This window comes from Candoia aspera, chromosome 4 (genome assembly GCF_035149785.1).
Source record: "Candoia aspera isolate rCanAsp1 chromosome 4, rCanAsp1.hap2, whole genome shotgun sequence".
Classification (NCBI taxonomy): Eukaryota; Metazoa; Chordata; class Lepidosauria; order Squamata; family Boidae; genus Candoia; species Candoia aspera.
Window position 1 is genome coordinate 63,659,328 of NC_086156.1, and position 20,455 is coordinate 63,679,782.

At 39.9% G+C, this 20,455-nt stretch overlaps 1 protein-coding gene across 1 annotated transcript in view; it reads left to right on the forward strand.

Annotated features, from left to right (window-relative positions):
* SLC9A3 (solute carrier family 9 member A3) overlaps positions 1–20,455 on the forward strand; it is a 111,831-nt gene that overhangs the window by 21,627 nt on the left and 69,749 nt on the right. Inside the window, exon 2 of the mRNA XM_063304282.1 lies at positions 14,730–15,032. Coding sequence (XP_063160352.1) covers positions 14,730–15,032 — 303 coding nt within the window. The remainder of the gene's footprint in view (positions 1–14,729; positions 15,033–20,455) is intronic.

A 20,455-nucleotide genomic window follows, 5' to 3' on the forward strand; every position in this document is an offset into this window, starting at 1 on the left:
GTGAAGAGGAACTGAGGAGCCTTATGATGAAGGTGAAAGAAGAAAGTGCAAAATCTGGCTTGCAGCTAAACCTCAAAAAAACCAAGATTATGGCAACCAGCTTGATTGATAACTGGCAAATAGAGGGAGAAAATGTAGAAGCAGTGAAAGACTTTGTATTTCTAGGTGTGAAGATTACTGCAGATGCTGACTGCAGTCAGGAAATCAGAAGATGCTTAATCCTTGGGAGAAGAGCAATGACAAATCTCGATAAAATAGTTAAGAGCAGAGACATCACACTGACAACAAAGGCCCGCATAGTTAAAGCAATGGTGTTCCCCGTAGTAACATATGGCTGCAAGAGCTGGACCATAAGGAAGGCTGAGCGAAGGAAGATAGATGCTTTTGAACTGTGGTGTTGGAGGAAAATTCTGAGAGTGCCTTGGACTGCAAGAAGATCAAACCAGTCCATCCCCCAGGAAATAAAGCCAGACTGCTCACTTGAGGGAATGATATTAAAGGCAAAACTGAAATACTTTGGCCACATAATGAGAAGACAGGACACCCTGGAGAAGATGCTGATGCTAGGGAGAGTGGAGGGCAAAAGGAAGAGGGGCCGACCAAGGGCAAGGTGGATGGATGATATTCTAAAGGTGACGGACTCGTCCCTGGGGGAGCTGGGGGTGTTGACGACCGACAGGAAGCTCTGGCATGGGCTGGTCCATGAAGTCACGAAGAGTCGGAAGCGACTAAATGAATAAACAACAAATCACTTCTTGAAGCTATGTGTTAACCATTACCATTTTCCCCTAATGATTAACTAGAATCTGCTGCATTCGATCTATATGTGCTCCATTTTTTTTGCATTTAAGGACCCTAGTTCCTTCCTTCTCACATTGCTGCATCTGGGGTAGCCCATCCTAACCAGTGTGATACAGAATGGAGAAGCAGAGTTTCTCTCAAGCTGTCCAATAAAGGTGTAGATAGAGACTTTATTCCCCCTTGTCCCCTTTACTCTTCCAATGGCAGAGCCTTCAAAGTTACCAGGTAAGCACAAGCTTGCTAAGTTTTCTGACTGGTTCAATTCTTTTGTCCATGAGCTGATACATCACATTCTTGGGACTGCCGTCCTGCCCCATGGTTCTGGGAATTAGTCTATTTCTGAAAATGAGAACATGGTCAGGAACCAGGTTTTTGCTTCAGTAAGCTTCACATATCTAAAGTAGGTTTACAAAAAGGTTTAGGAAAAGAAAACTAGGCTATTCAACATTCTGCCACTGCCTGCACATCCTTCCTCTGACTTCTCTAAGTGGTCACTTAATACTTTCTATTAATGTATTTACAAGTTTTATGCATATATATATATATATATTTCTTATGACATAGGTAGACCTATATAACAATATAACAATATTTTATTGCTCATAAAAATTAAATAGAGAAATCCAGAATGTTAGTGTAGCCATGATCAGTTATCAATGATTGAGACATCCAGTATCCAGGTAGAAGCAACAAAGAGAGTTGATAATCTTTCTAATTCAGATCTTATTTCATGCAGAACAAAAAATACTCATAAAAAATGCTTTCTAAAATGTTCTGCCAGTGTAAGTTCTACAATAGCTATAATATTTGTAGATCAAGGCTTTATGGCTGAGCAAATCACCTCTATAAAACTGTCTACTGTGTGTTTCTGGGATGGAGAGAAAAGGGTGTATGCCAGTCTTCTGATATAATAGTGCAGTATTTTTATGCAGTACAGTATGGAACTGCATATTTTTGTTGTTTTTATTTATTTGCATTGGAGATCTTTATTTTAAACTAAATCCATGATTTTTTTAAAGGTACATATATATTGTGCCTCTTCAGTAGGAATTAAAGGATTCCCCATTCTTTACTTCACAACTTTTTGAAGTAGGTTAAACTGAGCTGTACTGACAGACCCATGTGCATACCATAAGAAAGTGGGACTGATTTACATCATCAAGCAAAATATTTTGGGCTAACCTTGCCCATGTTTGAAAGTCCCTCTTCTATCACAAGAACATAAAATAAGAGTTGGAAGGGACCTTGGAGAGCACCTAGTTCAAACCCTGATTAGTACAGGAATTTACCACTACAGCATCCTATTCAGGTGGCCATCCCATCTTCTGACTAAAGATTTCTGGGAAAGGACTGCCCACCATCTGTAAGGCAGTCTCCTCCACTGTTGAACAGCTTCTACCATTAGGATTATTTTGCATATTCAACTGATATTTACTTCCTTGTAACCCATAGTTTCTTGTACAACTATACAATCAGCTCCATCATCATCATCATCATCATCATCCTGTATTAAATTTGTATGCCACCTAACTCTCAATGACTCTGGGCAGCTCACAACAATCAAATAAAGAAAGTACAATAAATTCAATAAAACATAAAAATAAAAGATGGCAAGCACAATGAAATGAGGGGTCTCACTCTCCCTTGCCAAAGGCCTAGGTGAAGAGCCAGGTCTTCATGATTTTTCTAAACAACAGCAGAGTGGGGGTCATCCAGACCTCGGGGGCAACCAGAAGACAGGTGCTGCTACAGAGAAGGTACACTTCTGGAGTCCCAATACATGACATCGTTAAACAATGAATCCAGAGTGCATCAATCCCTACAGGATCAAATTGGCTGGGCAGATGTTATAGGAAACAGACAGGAGACAGACAAGTAACCAGTCCCTATGCCATGTAGGGCTTTATAGGCAACAACCAGCACCTTGAATCACATCCAGAACCAAACTGGCAACCAGTGCAGCTCACAAAGCAGAGGGGTTACATGGGCATACTGAGGCATGCCTATTACTGCTCCCCCTGCTGCATTCTGGACCAGTTGAAGCTTCCAAGTGGTCTTCAAGGGCAGCCTCATATAAAGTACATTGCAGTAGTCAAGCCAGGAGGTGACTACGGCATGAATAATCCCCCAATCTAGGAAAGAGCATAACTGGTGTACCAGATGGAGTTGTGCAAAGATCTTCCTAGCAACATCTGACACCTGCTCTTCAAGCAGGAGCTGTAAGTCTGGGAAGACCCCCAGATTGCATACCATCCTTGAAGGGAGAAGTGCTAACCCCATTCAAGGTCAAAGATGGAATATCACCCATATTCACTTGGTCTTGTTAGGATTGAGTCAGAGATGGTTCCTCCCCATCTAAATCCCGCCAGCTTCCAGGAATTGGGACAAAACCTTGACAGCCTCACTTGGCTGGCCTGGGGTCAAAAGATATAATTGGGTATCATCATCATACTGATGATACTGAACCCCAAACTGGCAGATGACCTCACACAGAAGTTTCATGTAGATGTTGAAAAGGATGGGAGAGAGAGTAGAACTCTGCAGTACTCCACACAGGAGAGGCCTAGATAATCTGTTTCCTCCATAGTTCTCATCAATTGCAGACACATTTGTTTTCTGGGGTAAAAGAGAAAATAAGGTAGGTTTCCTTGTGGATTTCTGCATGTACATGAATGAAAGATTAAACCTAGCAATTTTATTGTGGACTCCATTCTCCTAACTCTTCTGCATTTCTTTCAATGTGATTTTCCCCCTCCCCAAAAGTACAGTTTAAATGCTTTTTAAAAATCATATCAGACTATCATTGGTTCTGCTTTTAAATTGTAAATTCATAATTAGTACATTTTAATAGCAAATTAAGTGTAAAACATATTCACCCTTCACTTAATGTTCTTTCAGTGCTATTTTACTTTGAACTGCAGCATCAGCTGACATGAGTTTATGAATACCCAAGGCAACTATTTTTAATCTTGTTCTGCTAATTGTACTTACTGTTATTGCTGACCTCTTAACATTGGTTTTGAAAAAGGACCTAATAAAACTAAATGTTATTTGTAGCCTGTGGTGCTACACTTGAGGAATTTCCCATATATACAACTAAAATAATTAAGAGTATGAAAAGTAATTCATTTTTAAGTTGCTCCAAGAAAATGTGGTTCCCTTACACACACACATACACGCACACATGACCTTGTACTCAGATGATAAAGTAAGTCTACAATATCCTGTTGGAAGGCTAAATGGATTGCAATTCCTGTCAATGTTAATCACACTAACTGTAAGAGGAATCAGAACTGGATGCATTTTGTGAACCTGACCCTAGGTGAGGAGGTGACTCTGCAGCCCTCCCCACTCCCACCTTTTGAACAGACACAATATTAAAAAGTTACCTTTGACCAGCCAGAGAGAGAAAAGAAAAAAACTGAATTTAAGCTCCTCTCTCAAGCTGAAATCATCCAAGGGGACTGCAGGGTTGAGCAGTCAACTCTGAGGTTCCCCCACTTTGCAACTGTTTGTTTATCCTGAGAGAATCTCTTTGAACCATCTGAGGCCAGATTTTCTTAATGGACTGGAATCACCACTGTAACCCCAAAGCCAACAGAAGCCTATTAGGATCCTCCACTGAGCTGAACTGAGTTACAGTCCCAAGGAACCTGCTAGGCCTCCTAGGAATTGAATTTAGCACATCTGGTATAGTGCCTCCTTACCTCAGAAGCACAGTCTTTCTGTGACTCTGGAACAGCCCCTTGCTGAATTGGGATTTTGTCCAGATCAGACAAAGGAGTGGTATATCAATCCCATCCTTTGAACCATCTGAGTCTCCACTTCCAGGAGAACCTTGACTTCAGGAAGCCAAGGAACATGCTTAGCTGACCTATCCAAAAACCTTTGATGAGCAGCTCTTGATAACAGATCTCCTACCTTCCTTTCCCCCCTTCTGTGAAATTATGTTTTGTCTACCACCAATCCTCAAGAAGTAGGATTAAATTTATTCATCCTTTACAGTATGTATGTTTGAATTTACATGTAAAAAAGATGTTTCCTGATACTCACATATGCAATCTTTGTCTCCAGCTATATAGGTATAACAGATGAAATATGGTTAAGATGGTTGGTCAAGTGACTCAGTAAAACTAATTTAGATAAATGCATCATGTCTCAGTAAATTTAGGAAAACCTCTATTCATATGATGGAGGAGATACCTCACAAAACAGAAAAGCAGTCTGTGGACACAGAAAAGTAAGGCCACCTCACTGCATCCACTGCCACAGAGTAAGATGAACTCCCTGTTCAGTCTGCTCCATCCTGCAAATTCCTCCTTTTGCACTCCAGCCTTTTCATTTCATTGGCCTCACTGCCTGGTAAACCAAAGTATTGACTGAGTTCTGCCTGAGGGAAAAAAATGCTTAGGAGTGACAGCGTGAACCACTTGAGCCATCTCCACATTCCGTAGTTTGTGCAGGGCTTGCTGATAGATGAGGCATTTCCCCAAGCAGAATGAGGAAACCAACCAGATCCATCAGACATCTGTGCTAGACCATTTTAATTGGAGATGGCTTTGTGAGTCTTACTCATGGCTTCAGGGATTCATGCACAAGAGTCAGTAATCCTTGACAAGAGTTTGAAGCAGCCAGAAGTATTCAGGTTTAATGCAAGTCCAAGTTTGATCCAAGATTATTTGCTGCCTGATACAGATCAGCAAAAGTACTCCCTAAATTCAAAGTAGAGCTAGCCAAATAAATAAATCAGCCAAATTCTGCTACCTGCAGTTGGTACTTTCTATGCTGGCCTTGTAGAAGCCTATGTCTTGGTTATTCTTTAGCTGATTCTAACCTGATCTTATATGCTTTATCTTAGAAAACTGGACAATAGAACAGTGCAAATATTGTACTGCTTAAAATGTCAGGTTATAACACATTTGACAGCAGTATTTTTTTCAATAATAAAAGTGAAAATATGCTCAATATATAGATTGCAGAATCTAGGTTGGCCCTTCTGACGTTAAATCTATGATTAGCCTTTAAGATCTAATGAAGAATGAGAAACATTGACCTGGTGATCCAAAAATGGTAGTCTCCTTTTAAAATGCTAATGTAGGTCTGTTAATTTGTTCATTCAAAGAGAACAACCACTTAAATCATTAATTTAATGAGCTTATTATAATGCTGTAAGAATTCCAGATAATCATTAAACATGTGTGACAAAGAATAAAACTTTGATAGAGGTTAGAGTAAATCAAATATTAACCAGTTTTGTTAAACAAAATTGGTTTTGTTTTATTGAACAAATAAAATTACACTGATAAGAACATGGTAATTAAGGCCTTAGATCAGTGTTTCCCAAACCTGGGTAAATTACTCAAAATTGGGTAAAAGTGGCTTTTCTTTGGTTAAAAACACACAAACCCATTACCCAATCACAACAGGGACATTTAAATTGATTTAAAGTGTTTTGCCTACATTAGGTAAAAAGGACTTTCTGATAAGCAGTTTTGGGTAATGAAGAAAAAGTTTGGAAAGCACTGCCTTAGACTAAGCCTTAAACTAAGGCTAAGAAGACATAAGTTAAATTCCATTTGTAAAGTTCATAGGGCAGTGGGTCCAGTTACTTTCTTGCAGTTACTGTACAGGAGTATAATTATGGGATTAAAATTAGGGAAGGATCCATGTAAACTACCTTGATTTCTCCCTCCTAAAAAAGGATGGATGGATAGAGGCAGAAGCAGGGAGACAGATGCAAACCACAAATATAGGTAGTCCTTGTTTAGCGAATGCCTCATACAGCAGCTATGCGCAGTTATGAAGGTGATGAAAAGGTAACTTCAGAACCAATTCTCGCATTTACGACCTTCGCAGAGCTTTCAGGAATGCCAGGGCTTATTCTGGATTCATTTTCCTTAGAAGGAAATCACTGGAGTGTGTGGGTATGGGCCAATCATACATTGCCTCTAAAGAGAAGGGGCCAAACACCAGGAATTGGTGACACTAGTTCCCCTTCTGTGTGCATAACAGAGGGTTGTACTGCAGCTGACTGTCCTATTCCATTCCTGTGCGCAGTAGCAAAATCAGGGCGCTTGCTGTCTTATGGTCTTGTTGCTCTGGCCACCTTGCCTGTATAATGTCTATTTAGCTCTTTCATGGTGTGTATAGTATACTTACATTGCTGTTCTGGGAAAGTTTACCCATAGGCAGAAGCATAGAGCTGAGCCATCAGTGCACAAGCAGTTTTTCAAGTCTACATTTATTATTACTTTCATTTCTTTAAATCATTATTTATTTCAGTGTGAAACAAGTATGGTTTGAAGGCAATATATACAGAAATATATCATTGGTGTCCAAGCAACCATTGATTGTCATTTATCATTTCCCCTACTCAGCAAAGCTAGGGTGTTTTGACTCTTATCTTTTAATATACTGTCTTTTTTAAGTTGGGGAATCTACCCTCACATATGCAAGAGGATTTCAGGCAGTTCACTGTTGTCTATCATTGTGTATTGTGCTGTCTAGGGATTCTCCCTCACACCACATTAACATGGATTCTTTTTATCCTTGGGTTGGCTGAAAAATATGCTGGCATAATTTGTACTGCCTTTACATTAATCTGACCTACTAACAAGGCTTGTTAATGATCCTATCCATGGAGCTTTACTGCTTGTACTTTATTGCTTTACTGCTCCATGGACAAGACAATTAAAGAGCAGCAACTGGTAGATTCCCTTATTTTGTCTCCCACCCAGTGTCAGCTGTTGGCAGGGGAAAAAAAATCACCAGTCTCTCTCCTGAAAATGCCTGCAACAGAGACTTTAGCCACCTTTCAGGTTGTTTGAGTGGCTGGTTGCTCATTTCTGGTTCTCTGCACTGGACAATTTCTGAACGCATGTCTTCAGTTGCTCTGAAAGCCCAAATGACAGAAAGAATAGAAGCTTCACCCTACACTTCTCCTTCTGATCAATCTGTCAGCTGGGTTGTTTTTTTTAAAATAGTCACTGGAATTCTTTTGTAATGGCTTCATTAACCTTTCTACAGTAAACCTACCGAGCAGAGCTTTGTGTTCTTGAATGTCTGCTTGCACTTGTTTCCAGTTTAGTGTTATCAGGAGAAGCCTGACAACAATTTCAGTGACTCCTACTAAAGAGAAGTTCTCTTTATGCCTGTCTCTGGTACTCAGTTCTCTATGGAAGCTTAAGAGACTGGGCACAAACTGCTTATATACATTGTTTGGATGCTGCAATTTCTAGGATCTAACTCATCTTTAATACCTTTTCCCTCACTAGATAGGGGTAATGGTTGCCTATTCTAAAACACTATCAGACTCATGAACAGGAATTCAAAGATAACTGATTTATTAAAGAATAGTATGCAGGATCACAGAGAAAGCTGAGAATGATGAAAGCACGCCAAATTCAAACTAAAAACCCTCGGTGCAAGTTCACAATCCCAGGTGCTCCTAACGGTTTCTGATGGTCTGCGGGAAAAGGCCTTGAACAGATAACATAACCCAAACACATTCCATTGTACTGATTTCACATACAGAGCCTGGTACAAGGTTTCACAGCAGCTCCCTCCTAAACAGAAACGCGCGTCAGCGCCATGGCATGTGAAAGGTTATGATGTATAAACTACATTGAACATGACAATAGGATCGTCAATGCAACACTGACATCTAGTGGCTAGAAATGAACTGTATTCAAGGAATTGGGACAGTTGCAAGGAATTACATACACTTTTCCCCCCAGAAATTTCCTTCTAGGGTCTGTTACCCATTAATTTATTTTATTCTGGGAAGACATATTTTCCAGGAGGTCAGGAACTTCTTCAGTCTGGGGTGCATTCCTAGAACTTGTTGCTTGGGGAACTGGAAGTTTTATCTTAAAGAAACAACTTCTCTCTGGTCATAGCCTTATCTCTTGGAAATCACAAACACTACTACTTTCAATAATTGATTTAAACTTAAGAAACTTCCCAGTTCATCTAATAAGTTATGATTTTGGCTTTGATGATCTGCAGAAAACAGGAAAAAAACACAACTTTCCAAGATAAATTGGTTTATTCAAGAAATCAAGTTAACTAACAAATGGAAGTGATACAGAAAATTGAACAAGGCTTCTTCATAAGCATAAATGCCATACACACAAACAAGAAGTGTTTGCTGGCCAGTCTAACTAGAGGACAGAAAACTGTAACACCAGACTTACACAGTGAGGAAAATGAGTTCCTCTGAAAACTGGTGCCTCTTGAGCTGTCAATTTTATATTTTTTTCTAGGTTCTCATGTTCCTACCTCCTTACTCTAAATTGGTACATTGCTCAAAGTATGCTGGCACTTTAGCCAGAAGCCTCAGGGTACACTGTCCAATATGCTAACCCTGGCTATTAACTGGCTGATCTCACTCAGGTCATCCAGGAGTAGAAGCTAGTCCATCCTGATAAAGGCTCTTGGGTCCTTTTTCTCCATCTTGATCCTCACTGATAGGAGGTTCCAGGATCCCATCTTACCGTTACCAGTGCATCCATCATTTCTGGATCCTCTGCTGGGGTTGATAAGATGTTTATGTTATCTTTGTTTCATAAATTAGCATATTTATCAAACTTCTTGATCACCAGTTTACTGATCATCATCAGTAAACAAGTTATATAACTAAGGGCTATAGGCTTTTATGCATCTACTGAAGGCTAAACGAATATTGAAGTCTCAGGTTTCTTCCTAAATCCTTTATCTGTAATCCTATTTCTAAAGCAAGACAAAGCAACAAATGCGCAACTACTTTGTGCATAACACTACTTTCACTCTTACAGAAGGAAAAAATTACTCTGAGTACCCAGGCCAGGCTCCAGTGACCACTCCTCACTCTGATGACTGCTGGTGAGGTCTCTAATGCCTTGCTTCAGTATCAGAATCACATGGTGGCCCAGATTGGTTATAGAAATTAACCGGCTAGTACAGCAGTGGCAAGGTCCAGCAACCATCAACCCCATCAGAACTTTCTGCCACTATGCTGTTACAATCCCTCAGTTCCTTGCCTGACAAAATATGACAGAAGTTTGCTTCAAGCATAATTTCTCTCCAGATGGCTGAGGATTTGGGACAAAGTCTTTTGACTTGTGCTTTGTGTTCTAAATTGCTGCTGCCAGCAGAAAGCAACTACATTATGCTTTTCACAAGGAAATCTTAGCAATCACGTATGCTTTCCAATAATATTGCCGCTTCTTGGAAGAAGGCCAAATAGACCATGAGAACCTGAAGACATCTCAAAAACTCATTAAATGTCAAATCAGATATGCACATTTTTCTCCTCTTTTAACATTTGTGTCATGTATGTTTCTAGCTCTTTAAAACAAGCTCTGAATATTTTATTCCTTTGATTCCTCTCATGACTTTATCCTGTTAGATATAATAGCAATCGACAAATATTTAAAAGGCTGTCATATGCAAGAAGGGGATGTTCATGTCTCTCTGTCTCCCTGCTTTTGCTTGCTTTTGTCCTGTTTTTGCCAGTTAAATGTTTAAAATGTTTTGCTGGTGTGTAATAAATAAACATCAAGCTATATTTTTGCAAAAGGGATGCGGTGGCACTGCGGGTTAAACCGCTGAACTGCTGAGCTTGCCGATCGGAAGGTCGGCAGTTCGAATCCACGTGACGGGGTGAGCTCCCATTGCTAGTCCCAGCTCCTGCCAACCTAGCAGTTCAGAAACATGCAAATGTGAGTAGATTAATAGGTACTGCTTTGGCGGGCAGGTAACAGCGTTCCGTTCAGTCATGCCAGCCACATGACCACGGAAGTGTCTACGGACAAATGCCGGCTCTTCGGCTTTGAAACGGAGATGAGCACCGCCCCCTAGAGTCGGACATGACTGGACTTAATGTCAAGGGAAACCTTTATCTTTACCTATATTTTCGCTAGCTGAACTGAGCAGCATCTATGCTTGCTCTGATCTGATATAGGGGTTAACTCTGAATGTGGTGGGTTTACACTAAACTGGAAATTACCCACAGTAATTTTCTAACAGTTTTAAGTGACAATATTTTGCCAGTAAGCACTTCAAAACAGAAAAAATTGGATGGTTTGGCATTTTTAAGGGTTGCTGCCAATGCCTTAAGTATTTAAGTCCCAAATCACCAATTTGCAGCCCATAGGACCCATGCAGCTCTTCAGGGGAGCTGGTGCAGCCCCTAAAACTATGCTAAATTCTGCTGACTGGTCTGGTTCTACCACTGCCATTGCATCCCACCTCTTTTTTCCTTCTCCCCATTGCTTCTTCCCCATTCAGCCTAACACTACTACTGCTGCTCTGCAGCACCTATTCCCTTCCTTTTGTTTCCTTTATTTCCATCACCTCATCTGTATCCTCCTCACACTACACACCACCTTTTCTTTCCTCTGTTGCCATCTCTCATATAATAAACTTTTAATGGTCTTCATTTGCCTTTTCTTTCTTTGATTCTGAAGGCTTCCTGTTCATGATTCAGATATTTGGACACTGCATTAAGTGGTCAATCATTTGGGGAGAGTGATAGAGAGGAGTCCTGTTTCACTGGGATCAAACATGAATAGGATGATTACTGAATCATAAAATATAGGATTGGCATGGCTGCCCAACCTTTGCTTAAAAACCTCCAGTGATGGAGCCACATGACTCTAGGCAGCAGCTGTTTCACTTGTTCGTTATTACTGTGAAAGGTTTGGGGATTGCTGTAACTGAGTAAGTTCCTGTGTTTACAAATTCCTGGTTGAGTTGTAGAACTAGAGGAAGATGTAAGAAGGGAGAGGGAAGGTTCTTTAAATCTGATCAGGAAAACAAGGAGTGAGATATATGTGTGTAGGTGGGTTATTTTTTTTTATATTTGCTTACATGTTTCTTTTAAAACTGGAAACGTATTAAAGTAGTACGGGATGAGGATCATAACTGTGTGCATGTTAATAGGTAAATAATTTAAGCAAAATTTAGAATGTAGAGGGCAGTAGGAGCTAAAAGAATCTGATATAGTAACAACTCAGTGACTGGCCTGCTGGGTCTCCAACTTGCCTAATAAGGTTCAAGTTGTCTTCCCTCTCTTTGGGGAGGTTGTTTTTTGGAAAAAGCAATTAAGTTTGGGGCAGTGAGAGTATTTTGTGGCAGTTTACTATACTTCCTCTCTGGTAGCTAGTATTCCCAAGCCTTTGGGAGTGCAGGTCCTGAAGTTTAAAAAGATCAAACTTTCTGGATTTCAGAATAGGGTGAAGTCAGATATTTGGGTTTTTGTGTGTGTGTGTGTTCTTGTTATTGTTGTTTTGCAATTGGGTATTTTTAAAAAGTCTGTCTTATTATTTGCAGTCTTGTTCATAGAATTAAGTTATTTGGAAATAGTGAATACAACTATTTTGACTGTTTCAGAATCTTCCTGTATTCCAAGGGGAGAGAAAGGGTATTTCTAGCACTATACTTTCAGCCAGTACAGCTTATTGGTTATTCCTGGTGATTCATTGAATAGAGCAGGGAGAGGGTTTGGGGCAGTTCTGTATACTTCAGACAGGAAATCCCTCAGGGAGGGGGGCACTGGCCAGATGGTCTCCAGAAGGCTAGGTGGTGGGCAGCCTATCTACAAAACTGATAATCCTGCCAGTAAATGGAACCAGTGTGAGGCCCAATCAAGAGAGATTTTGGTGAAGGAAGCTAAAAAGTATAGTCACCCCACCCTGGCCTGCTGGTTGTTATACATAATAATGTTTAATTTTTCTTCTGTCCTACCCATTTAAATATTTTTAGGTGGCACTGCCTTTTCACAGTATGTCCTCCAGCAAATTCAAAGATCGATTCAGTCCTTGACCTGATGAGAATTGCATACCTTTGTCCTAGAATGCTGGAGCAGGCTGGTCATCTGTGTAATAGATATTCAAACACCTCCTCTTTTGAGTAGCTGAATCTATTCACTTTCAGTGTTTTATTAAAAAAAAAATTAGGGATGTGTTCTCTCATCTGTTCTTCCACTAAAGAAAGAGGGATGTTTTAAAGATTTTTTTATCCTACCTTTATTATTTTTATAAATAACTCAAGGTGGCAAGCATACCTAATACTCCTCCCTCCTCCTCCTTTCCCCACAACAACAACCCTGTGAGGTGAGTTGGGCTGAGAGAGTGAGACTGGCCCAAAGTCACCCAGCCGGCTTTCATGCCTAAGGCGGGACTAGAACTTTCTAGCCTGGAGCCTTAACCACTAGACCAAACTGGCTCTGTTTATAGCCCAGTTGCTAGAGTACAACTGCAGCCACATCTTTTCTAGTTTTATTTACTACATATCTTTATATGCTGCCTACTCTTCCTATTCAGAAGAAGTAAGGATTCAGAGAAAACCCATAATAAATAGGATACACATTACTCATACTCTAGAAAGCAACCCTTCTCAACTGGCGTTCCACAGAACCTAGGGTTCTGTGAGAGATCATGACTGGAAAAAAAACAATTTGGTGCACCACAAAATACTAGCTGCAGATCTAATATTTTTATACAGAGGTTCCCTGAGACCTGAAAATTGTTTCAAGGATTCCTCCACACTAAAATGGTTGAGAAAGACTGCTCTAGAGAATAGGAGAATGTCTGGTTGCTGAAGAAAAATACACTTTCTGATTTATATGGCTAAAGCATTAAAATATATTTTTCCCTTTTTTCAAGTATTTAACTAGGAAGAGAGGCTACCTATTACATGCCTTTTTTTAAAAAAAATCATTCACTAGAGTTTAGCTAGTTGTATCTCAGCATCTCAGAAATCATGTGCAGCAGCGCAGCAACATCTGTTGACTAAGTACAGTACATTCCATTCCAATTCTCTATAGAGTGCAGCTGATTAAAGAGAAGTTTGTAAGCCTAAACTTATTTGGGCTTATTTGGAAATACAGGTAGTCCTCACTTACCAACTGCCTCATTTAGTGACTGTTTGAAATTATGACAGTGCTGAAAAAAATAACTTTACAACCAATTCCCATATTTATGACCTTCTCAGTATCCCTCAGTCATGTGATCACCATTACAGTCAGTACACATTGTCTTGTGTCTGACCTGTTATTTTTCTTTTTTATCCCCCTTGCAGAGAGATTGCAGAGGAAGGGATTACAAAAGAGTAAGCAGGCACACAGTGTTTTTGTGGCTGCCAGTGCCAGCACATTGTTTTCAATGTGCATTTCCCATTGTGTACCTGCTTACTCTCTTGTCTTGTGTACCTGCTTCCTCTCCAATGAATTGAATTACAAATAATTCCCTTAATTATCCCAGTGATAATTTTGTGAGCATTCCAAAGGGTGGTGGAGTGATTGGGAGGCAAACAAAAACCTAAGGTGTGAAACTGATTAGTTTTGTCAGTTTTGAGCTAGATTCCATTTGAGCATTCCAAAGGATGAGGGAATGGGGAAAAGGAAAGCAGTCACAGTCACATGATTTCCCACTTAGTGATTAGTTCGTTTAGTGATGGAGTTGCTGGTCCCAGTTGTGGTTGCTAAATGAGGACTACCTGTATTCCTCAAGAAGATGTGACCTGTAGGACAAAAATGTAACATCTAACAGTGGGACTAGAAGAGCCAATTTGGTCTAGTGGTTAAGGTGCTGGACTAGAAACCAGATGACTGTGAGTTATAGTCCCATTTTAGGCATGAAAACAGGCTGGGTGACCTTGGGCTAGTCACTCTCTCTCAGCCCAACTCACCTCACAGGGTTGCTGTTGTGGGGAAAAGAGGAGAAGGAAGGTGTATTAGGTATGTTTGCTGCCTTGAGTTATTTATAAAAAGAATAAAGGTGGGATAAATAAATAAATGAGCGTAAACAATAATTGTCCAATGAAAGCAGTCTGGATTGGCAATTTGTTCAGATAGATACTGCTTCACAGATAGTATAAACTATATGTATGTTAATTATTTTTCTTGTTGGTTTTGTTAACTCAAGCAATTTTTCTCTTTTTCACAGTTTTCCACCTGTCTCATAAAGTTACCACTGTGGTTCCAGAAAGTGTTCTGCTCATTGTCCTTGGCATCTTCCTGGGTGGCATTGTGTATGCAGCTGACCATATTGCCTCCTTCACCCTTACACCAACTATCTTTTTCTTCTACCTGTTGCCACCCATTGTCTTAGATGCAGGATACTTCATGCCAAATCGACTATTCTTTGGCAACTTAGGGACAATTCTTCTATATGCTGTCATTGGGACCATCTGGAATGCTGCTACAACAGGCTTCTCCCTTTATGGAGTCTATCTTAGTGGATTAATGGGTAAGACTGATTTTTCCGACACATTATTATTTCACTATTAGCAATATAATGAAATATGTACCCTTTAATAGAGGATAGAGAATGCTGCACAAAGGAATGGCAGCTTGCGTTTGATGATATAAATACCACAAATGATACTTCCTTGAGCATGAGATATTTGCAGCACTAACCATAAATGGAGACACATTACTATTTTCAAGTGTTTCTTGGTAATTATAACTGATAAAAATAAAACATACTGACATCTCTGCTTATTGGAGTTAGAGAAAATTAGAGATTAAGAAAAATATTGGAGCTAAAAACATCACTTTCAGAAATGTTAAGCAATGAACTAATTATCCAATATCATGATTTGTGAATGTAGGGAATAAACTCTTCATTTTGCTTGTATCTGACATGTGGCCACAATAGCTAAATAGCTGCTTTATTGGCCTTAATTGGAACACTTAAATGCAATACTTAAATACTAGAGGTTTACAGGACAGTAAAACAATAGAGTGGAGCACAAGTAAACCAATCAGGATATATCTTATATTCAGCAAAAGCATTATCTCAGTCATCAACATCAGTAATCTCATAAATGTCATATGACACTTAGGCTCTGCAGAAGTGCAGCATCTTAACAGCTCTCTTGCATATCAGTAGAAAAGGAGCCATCCTAACTTTGGAGAGCAAATGCTCAGAAGAGAGGGAGCCATGGTAGAGAAGGCATTCTGGGCCACCACCATTCTTACCTCCCAAGTGATAAGGACATGCAACATGCCTCCCATCTGACTGTAACCATTGTCACCGGTCAGTAAGCTGACAGCTGTGTTTTGCACCAGATATAGTTTCCTGCTGGTCTTCAAAAACAGCCCTAAGTCTGTTGAACATGAGGTAATAAGGGTATGAGTATTATTTCCAGGAGATCCCATTCTAAGACAGTCACAGCATGCCTTCAGTCCAAACTGGGCAAAGATTTTCCAGGTGTCTCCTGTTCCAGCAAGAGTCATGAGTACAGGAGAATCTTCAGATTGCAAACATGCTCCTTGAGGAGAAGTGCAATCCCACCCCGAGCCAATGTTGGAAGTGTCCTGGAATCAACAATTATTCTATCTTGCCAGGATAGCCTTCAGATACCAGTCAGGACTTCTAGCACTTCTGCTCAGCCCATGGTGACTGATGATACCTGATCCCATGCTGATGGATTATCTCAATATTGATGATTGGATACAAGAAATCCTAAAATATGTAGCATTGATATAATAATACTTCATTGCTACAATGCAATTGCATATCATAATATTCCAGTACCATCCCCAGTGAGAATTCTTAAATGGCACAATCCATGCAGTCAGCATGAGGTTATTGTGCCCCTAGAAAACAGAGAATCTCTGACCCCCTCCCCCACAGTATGACTCATATGGCATCACCCCCTCATTTATATCTGTTAGCGGGAAAACCTCCCAAAAGAATTCCAATCCACAAGGTTCGACGATTCAGAGAAAAGGATTTATTTACGCGTTTGCAAAGGCGGGTCCCTCCGTGCAAGAAGGAACCAAGAACAAAGCTAGCTCAAAGTTTTTATACCCTACCTGTCCTCCCCCTCCTCCAAGGGCTCAGCTCACGATCTTCCTGTTTCCTAAACAGTCAGCATTATCTTATACATTCCTACACTATCTACTAAACTTTTGGGTCTGTAGGATGAGTCTGCAGATCCTTTCCCATCCTTGTTTCAAGGTCTATCTCTACTCAAACACATAGTTCTATCGGCAAACCATCCTACACACAATCAGCTACAAATTCTTAACCTAAGCAATCTTATCTAAACACCCACATCTTAGTTTCATACATTCAAGGTTCAGGGTCCGTTCACCACCTGTGGCTAACTCCCTTTTTTCTCTCATGAGTTTGAGGCACGTACAAGGGTTTTTCTGTACCTTGCCCCCCCACTCACATATCCATACTTGCTTGCTTTTTTGTCTCATTTTTGCATTTTCTGAATTCCATACAGATTATGTCTGACATATGTCCCACACTCTTGTTTTCTTTCTCATTACTGTGTCATGAGCACCGTTGAGCTGAATGCATCAGCACAACGGCACACATAACAATACCACGGAAACAAGAGCAAGGGATTAAAAGATAAGCAAAGCGACGCACAACAACAGACACAGACCCCGACGAGAAGGGAACGACCCCGGCTGGAAAGTCTAGTCAAAAGAACACAAAGGGGGAAGAAAAGAGCACCAAAGACAGGGCGGATCACGAGGCACGCCTGGAGCTGTCAGCAGGAACGCAAAGGATATCGCCCCGCTGAAAGCAATCACCGGCCGGAGGAAGAAGACGATTATGAGAGAAGCCCGGGGCACCAGCAGGGGCCCTGCGACCCCTCACCTACCAGCAACGAAGCATACAGGACTTGGGGGGATGACACAACCCAAGGTGGGGGGGGGGCGCTGACCGGCGCGGGCTATTTAAACCCCGTACCGGCGCGCTCCCTTCACTCTCAGCTTTTTCTAGCTAAGCACTATGCTGAAATAAACCAGAACCTGCTCTTCCTTGAATCAGTGTCTGTGTTTTACTCAGTAGTAGGCAGCGCATGACATACTGTTTACTACATAAATAGTAAAAAAGAATCATACAAATTATTATTACTGGCTGCATTTTAAGTTTTGCATAAAAGACCTACCCATTAATTTTAGTCTCACCTTCTGGTGCAGAATTGTTCCATCTTCATAACATCTTTTTAGTTATTTGAAGTCTGTACTCATGTTTCTTCTTCTTTTCTTTCTCCAAGCTAAACATGTCCAGCTTTTCAATCATTCCTCATAGCACTTGGTTTCCAACTAACTCATCATTTTGATTACTATTCCCTGAATATGCTCTGCAGGATTAGATATATTATTCTACTTTAGTTTATTCCTTTAGACTAGACTGGAACTGTATTTATACTGTACTCTGCATTTTCGTTAATTCAGTCTAAGGTTGCATTTACTTTTCTAACAGCCCTATTGAGTTGTTAATCCTTTTCCCATATTATCAGACTAGGTCTTCCTAATTTTGTATCTTTAACTTCCTGTAAATTGTAAAATTGCCTTTGAGTTAAACTTGGCTCCTGCTGACTTCATAAACACATCAATACTTTTGTTGAATTTCACCTGTGTTACTTTCAGCTATAAGTTTGAGCTATAAGATTCTTCTGAATTTTATTCCTATGAGATTTGATGAGCAACTGTCACATGTTCAGGGATGGTTCAGACCCCAGGCAGGACACATGTGTCAATTTATTTTGGAAAGTGATTTTATTATAAAAATATGGCTTTGTATTAACAAAAGATAGTCTAGATTTAAAATCAATTTCTCTATCCTTTGTTTCCCATTTCTGTAGGCTAGCTTAATCTTCTAAACTCTATTCTATTTCCCTTATTTTTCTCCATCCTATTTCTATATACTATTCTTCCTTTTATCTTTCACTTTCTGACCATTTATCTTCTATTCCCATCTGCTTAATTTCTGTCTGTAACTAATCTTTTCACTCTTCCAACCTACAATCTCTATATAACAATCTATCCTAATTGTTCAGCTCTACCTTAGGTTTGTCTATCCTGGTTCTAGTCCCCAGACATCACCAACCAGCATTCCTTTAGCTTTTCTTGGCTACTGCAGTAGTCTCTCTTGTCAGCTAACTTGGGCAGACTATCTCAGTACTAGGACTACTGGTATCAATTTGCAATGCTGCCAGGGCTACATCTTGTAGTGTTACCTCTGGCTTTTGGGCTTAGCCTCTCTCAGCCCCATAGTGTGTCCTGTTAGCTCTGGCTTGACCACCTCTTTGGCCTGCTCTGGCTTGATCTTTGGCCCACTCTCATTTGGTGCTCCCTTTTTGCCTCAGCTGCCTTGTAATCTGGAGGGCAAGACTATTTACCTACTTCCTTCTTTCCCCTCCCCCAAAGTCACTTGCTTGTAGATTTTTAGGCATGGGTAGGTGTCCCTTCTTCTGGACTCACTTGCCAGAACCTCTCCTTAAAGTGTTTTGTCAGCTGTTAGCTTGGGGTGGGGAGAAGGAGGGACTAGCTAAAGCTGTTGCTCATTCCTCTAGGTTTATCTTTGTATTATTCTTGACACATGCTCACCCACCCACTCATGCATTCCTTTATTCTGTTAAGCTACTGATTTACTTCTCTGGCTGGCCAGTAACTCTGTCCTTCCTTCAACACGTTTGTTTGTTTGTTTGTTTGGCTTTCTGGGACTTTATCTTCTCTCAACTGCCTTGCAATCCTTTATCTTCTGCTGTTGGGCTCAGGTTACCTGCCAATCCTCTGCTCTGCAGCTTTTCTTGGGGTGGAAGTTTGTTGCCCACCTTCGTCTGGCCTCCCTTTTCAGCTTAACATTGCCCAAGACATACCAAAGCTCAGCAGTCCCTGACCCAGAAAATCCCAGAATTTCCTCTTTTTAAAAAAAAATATATTAAAGATTTTTTTCATAAGCAAAAGAGAAGTCTGAAAAAAGAAAAGAAGGAAAAAAGAAAGAAAAAAGAGAATAAAGTGCAAAACAAAAAAAAGCAAGAATGAAAGAAACTAAATCTTCCAACCTTCTTTTCAACAGATATTAACAGATATGATTGATTTTATCGTCTCCCCTCCCTCTATTCCAGAGATCCCTTCAGCCCCTTATTTAATCCTCATCTTTTTCAATCATTAAATAATAATTTCACTTTTTTCTTCTTTTAGAGAAAAGTCCATAAAAGATTTTCAGTCTTTCAGAAAAGTACTTATTGTTTTCTCTATGACCAAACAGGTCAGGTTTGCCATTATGCGAATTTCAGTACTCTTCCATCATTGTGAGTACAGTAATCATGCTGTGGTTAACATATACAAAATCAGTCTTCCATGAGTCTTTTCTAATTCCTTATCCATAGTCCCAGTAGAAAGAGTTCTGTTTTTTTTGCAATATTAATCTTTAAAATTCTTTGTATTAATCTTATATAATCTTATAATCTTATAATTAATCTTATAATGTTAATGTTAATCTTTAAAATTCTTCCTGTCTTCTTCCATTTCCATTCCAGCCATTCTCACAGTTGCTTCATTGCCTTTCGTTACAAGATATACCAAGGAGCTAATCTAATTTGGATTTCCAAGTAGGATAGGGAGTTCTAGAGCATTATGGCTTGAGTTATCTTCAACCAGGATAACGAAATCCAATCTGGTGCCCTCCCAGATGTGTCATTCCAGAATCTATAGCCATCACAACTGTTGATTTCCCATTGCAAAGTAAAATTCAACTACACAACTCTTTTTTAACATCTTAAGCATATTGAATGGAAAGAAGGAAAAAAAATCCTCCTACATTAGAGTGATTTGCATATTTTTGTACTGTAATTTTCAGTTGTGTTTTCATTTCTTACCATGAGAGTTCTTGTTAATATGTTTGAAGTTAAA